Here is a 12,029-nt window from a genome sequence, read left to right on the forward strand (position 1 = left end):
AACCTCAATAGAAACTTGATGAAAAAAGCAAAAAAAGTTTAAAGTAGCAAACACTTAAACCAAGAATAAAAGCCTAGCATACCTGACTACTAATCTCTTAACGGGGTTTAAATAGTAAAGAAAAAAATACATAAAGACAGGCAAAAGCACCTTTTAGAAATTATGCCAACTAACATAAATTAAGCATTACCATTATATAATATTTATAACATTATTAAAATCTGCCATCCTTGCTATTAAAGTACAACTTCATTAATAACAAATGTTCATACTGCAACCTGATCACTAAACAGGTTTGGCTGTGAACTGCATACATGTTGAATAGATTATTAACACTTACACTTTACCTAAATACACAATATTTTAATCTCTAAAACTTAATACAAAAATATCCAAGCATAAATTATGCATGAATCAGTGCATAATTCTTTTCAATGTAAAAGGTAGGTATAAAGAATCAGCATTTTTAATACTTTATAAATATTCTTAATATAGCTTTTGCAAACATCTACTGAATACATGAAAGGACACTTTATTTAAACTATTTTTGACCATTTCATAAAAACATGTAAGCTTTATCATTGCTAAAAACATAGCACTGAATACCTGTAAGTAAACAAAAAGTGATTTTCAGAATGAAAATACTTACTTTTGGTCTAGGACTACATACCTGGAGATCTGGTCTTATTGGCATTTTGACTTCATTTAAAAAAAAAAAAAGCAAGACAAAATAAACACCTATAAAAGAAAACATATATTTTCTGTATCTCACAATCTGTTTCATGTGTTTAACAGTTTAAATATCTTACACACATAAATATGCATTATTTATACCAAAGGCAATATTAATTTCCTCACTAAACACTTACCTGTTTATTAAATTACACATTTGAATATGATCAAATAAGTTTCTAGAGAAAAGCCTGAAGATCATTTAGTCAAGCTCTTCCTTTTTATAGATTACTTAAATTAATGTCAAATATCCTGCCAAAAGGTCACAAAGCTAGTTAGTAAAAGAATAACCTGGATCTCCCTTTCCAGTGATTCCCTGCTATACTTGTTCCACCTCTGAGAACAAGGAAAAAAAAAAAACTCTTGAATTAATGTGCAAATGAAATTTGGGCTATTAATATTCAAGAAAGGAGGAATATGCAGATATACTAACAATGAACAGGATCAAAATATGCAAGGAAAGGAGGAAAAGATAACTCAAATGCATTTCATATGTCCACAAGACTGTTCAGGAAAGATAAAGAACCCCCAGTTTCTGGTTGAATGCTGAAATTAAGGTGAGGACCTCACTTTCCCAAAGTTATCTGGGTCCTTAAAGACCATGGGATGCAAATACAAATAACTGCCACAAATTAATATATTGCAATATGGCTAATAGAAAATATGCACCAGGTTCTAAAGAGAGATTCCATGCTTATGAAAACAGGACCAAAAATAGATTAAATCACTTCAAACAATCCTATCTTGTGTGTTTCTGACAAAGATCAAAGATAAAGGTCATTGATTCTCCCTGCCATGAACACCTAAGGAATTAACATTATTTTGGTCAAGAAAATGCAAATCATTGCTGTAGTCTTCCTCAAAGCTCTGTATCCCTATTGTGTTTTGTAGAATATGCATAATTATTTGCCTGTCTTTTTTGGAACAAAGTACTAAGGTTATTCTGAGAGGAACCATGTGCCTGATAGTATTATTCATTTATAAATAATAAAGTCTGATGATTATGTTTCTTACCATCTCATTTTAATAATTATGGGAATTTTTTTAAAAAATATTGTATGTTACAAAACTCCATGTCTACAAAAAAATTTTTTTTTAATTAGCTGGGTATGGTGGTGTGTGCCTGTAATCCCAGCTACTCTGGAGGCTGGGGTGAGAAATTGCTTGAGCCTAGAAGTTGAAGGTTACAGTGAGCTATGACTACAACACTGTACTCTAGCCTAGGCAAGAGAGGGAGACTCTGTCTCTAAAATAAACAAAAAGAATGCATGTCATCATTTCTAAGGTAACTACTAAATGAGTAGTGAAAAAATACGTAACTACTAAGCTAAGTGGGGGGAGGGAGGCTGTAATGTTTTCATTTTAATCAATCCAGAGAGAGAGAGAAAGAGAAAGAGACCCAGAAGAAGAAAGAAAAACAGAAAACACAAAGTAAGGTGATAGATTAAAAGTTACATATCAGTAATTACATTGAAAGTAAAATATATTAAATACTCTGAAGAAGTAAGAATGTCACCCTCCCAATATGCTGCTCTCACATATTGACTATTTTAAATTAAGGGCACTTAACAAAAAACAGCAGGTACAAGATCACTCTCACCTTCATTCCGTTTCCTAAAAGCAGGAAATGAAATTCCCATGTGAAAGATGTCCTCACTATACCAAAAGAGAAGTAATCTTATAATTAAGGAGGGGAAGTTAAAATTAAGAAAATCTGTACAACCAAACTTTGTTAAACCCACTCCTATCTTCCTAGTCATTTCTCCACCCAATTAACTACCCTAGCCTAAGGCCTCTTTGCCTTATCTTATTTCACAACTTACTATTCTTTGTCCAATTCAGTATATAACTGACCCTAACTACTTCTTTGGGTCTTCATGTTCTTATGAGGGATCCTGTGTCATGTAAAACATGTATTAAAGAAATTTGTGTGTTTTTCTCCAGTTGATCTATGTCAATTTAACTCTAAAAGGGAAGAGGTAAAGTTTTGCCTCCCCTACAACTCCAATTAAAAGTCAGATTGTCCTCAAAGGATCAGTGCTTGAGGGATGGATACCCCATTCTCCATAATGTGCTCATTTATCATTGCGTGCCTGTATCAAAACATCTTACGTACTCCATTGACACCTACTATGTACCCACAAAAATTAAAAAGAAAAAAGTTGGATTGTCGGGTAGGTTAATCATTTTTAAAACTATATGCTGTCCAAAAATATTATATTTTAAGAGATATACCTTAAATAAAGGGCTATAAAACAGTTGGAAATAAAAAGATAGCTACCACACAAACAAAAGAAAGCTAATAAAACTATATTACTGTTGGATTTACCATAAAAGTCCAACACAGATGGTACTGAAAAGAGAATCCAGAAACAGACCTATACACATGACTTGATTTATGATCAAGGTAGAACACAAAGCAGTAAGGAAAGGGTACGATAATCTTTTCAATTAATCTATACTGTTCAACTGGATGTTCATAAGAAATTTAACAAAACCTCACTACTTCATACCAACCATCTCATACCATATGCAAACACCATTTCCAGGTGGAATGAAAATTGAGAACAATTAAGTTTCTAGAACATAATATATTAGAACATCTTCATGACCATGCAATAAGCAATAAGCAAGATTATAAAAAGCTCTAACCATAAAAGACAACTGATAAGTTGGACAACCTTAAAATTAGAAATTCTTGTTCAATGAGAACACATGGATACACGGAGGGGAACAACACACACTGGTGCCTGGTGGGGCGGCAGGAGGGAGAGCATTAGGAAAAATAGCTAATGCATGCTAAGTTTAATACTTACAGGTTGATAGGTGCAGCAAACCACCATGACACACAACATGGTGGTTTTCCTATGCAACAAACCTGCACATCTTGCACATGTAGCCCAGAACTTAAAATAACCTATTGATTTTCTCAATCCATGAGCATAGGATTTAACAAAAGAAAGAACTCTGTTGGAAAACATCATTGAGAGAACAAGGCAGGCCACACAGATGAAAGTATTTTTCTCTTGTACATTATTCACATGTGTGAATATTCACAACTGTTACTAAGTTATCTGGTTATCAGTTAATGTAAACATACTCTTGGAAACATGAACTGAATAAAAGGTCCTATTTTGGCACCACAGCCTATTTAATGTCATAGCCTCTGACCTTCCACCTTCAAAAGAGTCTATAACTCTGACCAGTTGCCTCACTTGTTAACGTATTGCCCTGGTAACAAGGTTATAATTGACATCTTTGATTCCTAAATGTTTTAAATAGAGGGAAGATTTCCTCATCAAACAGAGGATTACTGGGACTACTACTTCTCCCAAATGCATGTAGGTACTATAATTTATTATCAATCTGTTAATTTCTTTTTTTAAGAAAATCAGAAGTTCATGAGTGTTCATTTAGATGAAGTGAAGCAGAACAATACTGCCTGCTTTAAAACCTCACTAGTTTGTCAAAACCTCACAGAGAACTGTGGAAATAATAGCTCTGAATTTATGTTTGTCTATAGGCTCAGAATTCTTCCTAACCCCACCTCCTAGTATTAAGGAAACAAACTTTAGAAGTAACAAAAGCAGCTTCCATTCAGGAATCTGCTGGGAGACAGTCTCCAGCCAAAACAAATATGGATTGAAGGAGGAACCTTCTCCTGTAAGACAGGTTTCATAAATCCGAGAAATTCCATAAGGGATGGAATTGTGCCAACTGCCTCTGTAACAAGAAGAAAAATGTTTGCTCACAGCTATGTGTGGATTCTCACTGTATTAATTTCCTAGGGTTGCCTTAACAAAGTGCCACAAACTGGATGGCTTAGAACAGCAGAAATTATCTCAGTGTGGAGGCAAGACGTCTAAAGTAAAGGGGTCAGTAGGATCATACTCCCTCTGAAAGTGCTGGAAGAAGGATCTTTAAGCTTCTGGTAGCTGCCGACATTCTTTGACTTGTGGCAGTATAAATCCAGTCTCTGCCTCCTTTATCACATGGTATTCTTCCTTTTACTTTCCACATTGTCTTCTATGCATATCTGTATCCAAATTTCCCCTTTTTATAAATATATATTGGGTTAGGGCCCACCCTAATAACTTAAATAATAAGTTAATAACTTAACTTGGTTAAATACAAAAGACCCTATTTCCAGAAAAGATCACATTCTGAGATACTGGGAATTAGAATCTCACATATCTTTTTAGGGGAACACAATTCAACCCATAACAGTCACTACATAAAGCCCAAACTTAATATTGGAATGCCAAAAACATGGGATTCAAAGAAGAAATAAAAGTTGAGGTTTTGAATGTACTGGGTGGGGAAGGAAAACATGTCATATAAGAGCTAGTAACCAGGGCAGCCTGGGTTACCCCCCTGCACATAAGGCAGCAATGCCATTACAGGGTGACATAATTATAGAAATTTTCCTCAAATGCAGTGCCAAAATTAGCCTCTTGCTGAAATATTTTCTCCATTTCAATTAAAGTGAAACAAGTCAGATTCTGGATAACTGACAGAGACTGGTCTACTGGAAATATATAGCAGAACTTTGGCATTGAACAAACAGTTTCTGAGAACATATAACTGGTACTTCCTTTCCACGGAAAACAGCTGAAGCTACAGCTGATGAAAGAACTCCAACTCCACCAAAGAATCTGACTGCACTTGAACATAATGAGATTTGTTGAGAATGTGTCTTTGGGACTTAAAAATTTTGGCCTTCAGACTTTTAAATTCAGAAGCACAAAAAAAGGATTCTGGACATTTAAATCTTTCAGTCCTTGGTCTTTAACTTGTAAAGGGTTTTAATTTTGCAACCTTAATGTTCCCTGAGATGTTCAAAACAGAAAATCTTTACATTCAAATTTGTTGGCATTTTACTGCTGAAACATCTTTATGTATTGCCAAATACCTTTGTTCAGTATAGTACATCAAAGGCTCTACCATATATCTAGAGATAATTTGGAATGGGAAGTAAAACAATGACATTTCTGCCTCAGATATAGAGTGGCATTAGGTTTCAATTTTCTGTTCTAACCCAAAGTAGAATCTTCTTCCAGGGTCAACATCTAAAGTTCTTCCACAATCCAAAGAGAATACCCAAAAGAAGGTAATGGCCTCGTGAAGAAAGGAAAAGAACCATCCAGATAAATCTCCTCCAAAAAACAGGTTAATAATTAAGTGAACAAAAAGCTAGGAAATGTTAGAGAGAAATACCTTTTCCCTACTCCTAGCTTCCGTGAGAAAGACTGAGTATACCATCGGCCTCTCTCTATTCCTTTAATTTACATCACCACTGAGGAGCTGGAAATATTTGATTGGTAAATTTGGGAAGGAAAACGAGCCAGGCTCAGCTCAGCTCCACCCTTTTGTTTACATGAAAACTGAAAGAGGAGTTTCATGTTGTTTTCAGTTTTGTTCCTTCTGGAAGCTCTGCCCCTGTGAGAAAGTCAGTATTTTGCTCTGTCCTTTTTTTCTGGAGTCAATACAGTAAGCTTTCTCTTCCAGGGTGGAAGGCGAAAAATGCAGGTCTGGAAAGGTCTAACTCAATTACCTTGCAGTGCCTTGGGCAGTAAGTTTGCTTAATTCTGGAGCTCAGTATTAGCAAATTCACTAGGCCAACAACCTAAACTCACACCCATGAACCTAGCCAATATAGGACTAATGAAGGTTACGTTTCTTTTCCTACTCTGTCAGAACCCAGGAAGAAAGAGGAATGCTGTTTACCAGAGGACCTTTGAGAGATTCCAGCAAGGCTCAACATAAATATCTACAGTGTTCCTTTTTATATTAGCAATAATCAGACAATTCCATTTTTTAATATAAATAACTAAAATGAATAAATCTAACAAAAAGATCTTAGCAAGAGATATGAATACATGGAGTTGTTCCTATTCATTAATGCAAGGACTTAACATTATAAAACCATCAATGCTTCACTAAAATAAACATCTGAATTTCTAAACTCCAAAGCAATTCCAGTAAAAATCACAAAATAATAATTTGAGAGATTTGGCTAATTCTTTTAAAACATGTATGGAGGAATAATGCTGCTCTAATACTAACTTTTAAAATATTAGAGAAGAAAAATCACCTTATTTGATATTAAAACATATTACAAAGTCACAAGAAATAACTATAAACAGTGAAGTATTAAGAATGGAAAACAAATGGATCAATAAAACAAAACAGAATTCAAACACATAAGCATATATTGGAAGTTCATATTTGAGTCAGATGGTTTTGCAAATCGGGAAAGGTAAACTGGTCAATAAATGGTCTGGGAAAAGTGACTTGGCATGTGGAAAAAATAACATTAGAAATCTATTTTGCCATAAAAAAATAAGGTCTAGATAAATTAACCGCATGAATGTAAAAAGTAAATGTTTATAAACTATTAGCAGAAAATTCAGGAGGCTATCACTAAGATGTTCCAAGAGGAAAGAATTTAAAACAAACGCACAAAACATAAAAAGTAATAGATTTTAACTTTTTGTGCATCACTGTTTGTAAAAGAGAGGCAGCATACTAGGAAGACATTTGCAATGGAATAAGAGACTAAGGATTAACATAAAAAGAATTATTATGAAGAACTTAACAAATCAAGGAGAAAAAAAGCAATAACCCAACAGCAAAAATGGAAAATAAGAAGAGGTCATTCAGAAAATAAAACTCAACTGGCTAATAAAGAAATGAAAATGCTACCTCCATGGTAATCAGAATGCTAGTAAAACAATAACCAGTCCCCTCTCCACCACCCACCATATTGGCAAAAACCAAAGAGACTGATACTACCAAGTCACAGTGGGAATAAAGGAAATTGGAAATCATGTATGTACTCCTGGTGGGAAGCAAATAACTGCACTTTGAAAAAGAGTTTGATAGCATTGGGTAAAAATGTAAACTTGAATACCATATGACAGTAGTTCCACTTCTAATTTTACACTTTAGAGAAACTCAAAAGCACAAAGGGAATATAAAAATATTTACTGAAGCATTTCTTCTATTATCAAGAAACTGAAAACTGCCTCTGTCAGTGTGGTGGGTGAGGAGGTAAACATGAAATGTGGTGAGTGATGCAACTGAATTCAGTAGCTGAATATAATGAAGAAGATCTATATCTCAGAATATGGTGCATCTCAAACACAATATAAAGCATAAAAAATGCAGAATGAGATAATAGAAATTCTTTATGTAAAATCTAAAGTATACTTAATAAAGGCTTATATGCACTGTTATTTATATGTGTGTATCTGTGTAATACCAGAGGATACTTTATTAAAGAAGGATACAAATACTGGGCATATGAACATTGGATGATTTGCACAGGTAAAGAAAATAACCCTAGGGATAGGGAATAAAATGGACCAAAAGACAAAAAAAAAAAGAGACAATTTTAATTATTTATTTAGAGGAGTGCAGTAAAGCATGGTGCCTAGACTGAGAATACAATTGATTAAATTAACTTAATTCTGTTTCCTAAGGTTCAACATACGCTCATACATACCCTTTCAATCACCACAACCATTAGGACAGAGCAAAAGGGGCCCCTGCTATGCACTCTATATAGTGTAATCTCTTTCTCACTATCTCTTATTACTGAGCACACAGGCATCTCTATTAGCTCAAAACCCAGGACTCAGGCCTACCCCCAGAAAGTCTATAACCATGAACACATTATTCATTCTCATAACTCTATCCTTCAGGCCCCTGAACTTCCTTTGCCTATGCCTATGAAAGAAAAGGACTGCAGTTAATTACACTATTCTGCTTACTTTACGTATGTCCGAATTTTCCATAATAAAAAAAAAATGCTTAAAGAAGTCGGGGAGTGTGAAGCCACAATTGAATACAGAGAAGGTTTCAGACTGTGCTAATGCTAACATTTTAGTCTCTGCTTCAGAACAAAGATAGCATGTGAGCAAGTGCTTAGGTAAGAGAAAAGAGATATTGTCAAATCCTTCCCCTGCAAAGCAAGAATACAGATGATTCTTGCATGACAAGATATTACTTTTTAACAGTGCCAAATGCCCATCTTCTTCCTTCTCTTTTTACTCCAATTTGTGACTCTAGAAATACTAGCAAATTAGTGCACAGTATTTGCAACAGTAGCACATGTTGGCTGAGGAACATTCTGTAGTAGTAAGCAATCCATATTAATATATATGTAGATCTAGACATGAACTACGTGAACATGACATGGACTCTACATTAGACAGTAAGCAAACACTAAAATAGTGAATAAATGTATTGTTATAATATTTAATATGGTAATTATTCAAAAATAAGCAATTCCGGTGTTATTAAAAATTTTTAAGGAAACTATTAATTACAATTCTATGATAATTTTAATATTTAAGAATTTTTTAAAGAAAAATACTTTTTACACCTATTTTATGTTTGTGATATAAACCCAAATTTGATACATTTTGAGTATAACACATTTTGAGTAATTACAGTTTTAACCCTTAGATCATGGCTGTCAATAGTAAATAAGTAAAAGTCTTCATTATAACATGATTTTTAAAATAAAAATGAACTATACACAGTAACTTATGAATTATGTAAGTATTTTATCACTTATTCAAAGATTACCAGTCCATCATCAGATATCCATAATAAGTGCATTCAGTTATCTTTGGTACTTTTCAGGATTCAGTCATAAAAATAATAGCCTTGGCTGGTGGCTTATGCCTGTAATGCTGGTGGCTAGCACTGTGGGGGGCCCAGGCAAGAGGACTGCTTGAGCCCAGGAGCTCCAGACCAGCATGGGCAACATGGTGAGATCCTATTTCTACAAAAATAAAAGTTAGCCTGGCCTGGTGGATCGCAGCTGTGGTCTAGCTAATCAGGAGGCTGAAGTGGGAGGTCCAGGTTTCAGTGAGCCATGTTCACGCTACTGCACTCCCACCTCGGCGGCAGAGCAAGACCCTGTCTCAATAATAATAATCATAGCCATACATGTAGTTTTCTATTTTGATGCAGTGAAGGTGTATTTGTGAAATTTGAGACTATTTTATTTTACAATTTGAAAACTTGATTTAAAACTTTAAATACTTAAAATATGTTGTGGGGGCTCCATTTATACTCTTTCCCTAGGGCCAGCAACTGTTGAGGCAGGCTTGCCCATTAGCGTATGCTTTATCTGTTTTCAGAACTAAAGCAATTTGAAACACTGTATTTTACAAAGTGCCCTGAGACATTAATTACAGCACAGAAAAAAGTACAGCCAAAGAGGCACATAAAGCTAACAAGATGGTTTTAGTTTCTAATCTACTTTTGCACGAAGTCAGTTGGGGAAAAACAAACCAAGGAAAGCAAACTGAATAATCAGGTTACACACACACACGCATGCCTCAAAGCTGAATGCATACAGGCCACAATAGAGTCAAAAGCACAGCACTATCCACATCATCAAACAAGTCAACATTTGCAAGTGAAAGAGAAGGCTAACTCTAAAAAGAAACAAAAGTTATACACTTATTTTTTCCAGCCTCATAAGGAAGCAATTTAAAAGATCTTTAGGAACTACTACTATGTAACAGAACGACTTCGGAAACCGAGAACAGAATAATAATGTTTCAAGAGAAGCGTGGACTTACCTGTCAAGTAAGCAGGCTTTGGGCCCCAGTCGACTGAACTGGGGGACTGGTTAGCGAGCAACACAGAGAACTAGTAAGATGATGACTGTGTATCTGCAGGCAGATAAAGGCGTTACGGATAAAAACAACAACAAAGAAAACAATTTGGCAGATGAGGGAGGCAAAGATTTTCCCCCAAAGGAAAAATTGCTGAATAAATGCAAGCAGCAGTGGATAATTCAAAGTCCCCTCTGCCATGGTAACTAACATAGCTAAGGTGTCCAAAAAGACATTAAAGGTGAATGAAGGGGAGGGAAGGCGTCCTCCTCCTCCCATCATTACTAAAAAATGTAGGCCGGGCGAGGTGGCTCATACCTGTAATCCCAGCACTTTGGGAGGCCGAGGCAGGTGGATCACCTGAGGTCAGGAGTTCGAGACCAGCCGGGCCAACATGGAGAAAACCCGTCTCTACTAAAAATACAAAATTAGCTGGGCGTGGTGGCGCGCCAAGTAGTCCCAGTTACTCCGGAGGCTGAAGCAGGAGAATCGCTGGAACCCGGAAGATGGAGGTTGCAGTGACCCGAGATCGCACCACTAAACTCCAGCCTGGGTGACAGAGCGAGACTCCGTCTCGAAAAAAAAAAAAAAAAAAAAAAACCACGCTGCCGTATTCGCAGATGCTCGGCCAGCCTGGAGCCCGGTCCAGAAAAGGCCGCACGTGGAGCCACGTGTCGCGCATTGAGCCGCTCCGGGGCGCGTCAGGCCCAGCTGTGCGGAGGGGCTGGCGGCCTCAACCGCAAGGAGAGGCCGCAGGTGGGGACGGCGGGAGGGAGAGAAGGGACTGAAGGCGCCGAGCAGGAGGAACGTTTTGCGCGCACTCCCTTCTTCCCTAAGTGGAACCGGCAGTGGCAACAACGAGGCCGAAGGCGAAGTCCCTGCTCCCACCGCCGGCACGGTGACCCCTTTTTCCAAGGGTCACCCCCGAACCAACAAAGCACACACACACCCGAGATGCGCCCCAGGCCGCAGCGCCAACCCCCCTTCAGGTGTCCCGGAGGCAGGCGAGCAGCGGTCCCCAGGGCTCCCGTCGCCACCGCTTCTCCCGCACCCCTCAGCCTCCTCGGGCCGGCGACGCGCGCAGCCCCAGGCCTGCTCCCCGCTCGCCAAGGACACCGCCCCGCGCCTCAGCCACCTTGACTGAGCCGCCCACGCGCGGGGGCGGCTCCGAGCGCCCATTTCCCATCCCCGAGGCCGAGGCTGGCCAGGCAGGTGCTGATGGGGAGCCTCGCGCGTGCGCGAGCCACCCTCGCCGCGAACTCTGCACAGCCCACGCCCTGGCCCAGCCTCGGCGCCTCCCCTCCGCCCACTGCCGCAGAACCGCACCCCCTCCCCCTCAGCAGCTTCCACAACCGCTCCGCCTCAACCGTCGGAAGCTTCTCGCCTGCCGGCTTGAAAGACCAAGCCGAAGCCCCACCCTCCCTCCGCGCCCCGCCGTGGGGGAAGCCCACCCAGGCACTCTGCTCAACCTGCCTGCGGAAGGAGGCGTCCGCGTAGTGTCGGTGGAGCCGCCCCCTATGCTGCCGAGCGTCGCAACTCTGCGCCTCAGGGACCGCCGCAGCGCCTCAGGCGAACGGCGGAAGGCGGGAAGCGCCCGTCCAATCCGCGCCAGGTGCGGTCGATAGTGCGTCCAATCGGCGTCGCCGCCAGCCAGGTCCC

The 12,029-nt window shown here is 38.5% G+C and overlaps 1 protein-coding gene across 4 annotated transcripts in view; it reads right to left on the reverse strand.

The window, feature by feature from the left end:
- Nucleotides 1-11,945, reverse strand: part of SYCP2 (synaptonemal complex protein 2) — a 91,828-nt gene extending 79,883 nt beyond the window's left edge. For all 4 annotated transcript variants that reach the window (XM_063802690.1, XM_063802691.1, XM_063802692.1 and 1 more), the window contains exons 1-3: nt 11,844-11,945; nt 10,335-10,427; nt 671-738 (exon numbers count right to left, since the gene is read on the reverse strand). In XM_063802690.1, coding sequence (XP_063658760.1) covers nt 671-694 — 24 coding nt within the window. In that variant the 5' untranslated portion in view covers nt 695-738; nt 10,335-10,427; nt 11,844-11,945. The remainder of the gene's footprint in view (nt 1-670; nt 739-10,334; nt 10,428-11,843) is intronic.
- Nucleotides 11,946-12,029: the final 84 nt, after the last annotated feature.

Source organism: Pan troglodytes, chromosome 21, assembly GCF_028858775.2.
Source record: "Pan troglodytes isolate AG18354 chromosome 21, NHGRI_mPanTro3-v2.0_pri, whole genome shotgun sequence".
Lineage (NCBI taxonomy): Eukaryota > Metazoa > Chordata > Mammalia > Primates > Hominidae > Pan > Pan troglodytes.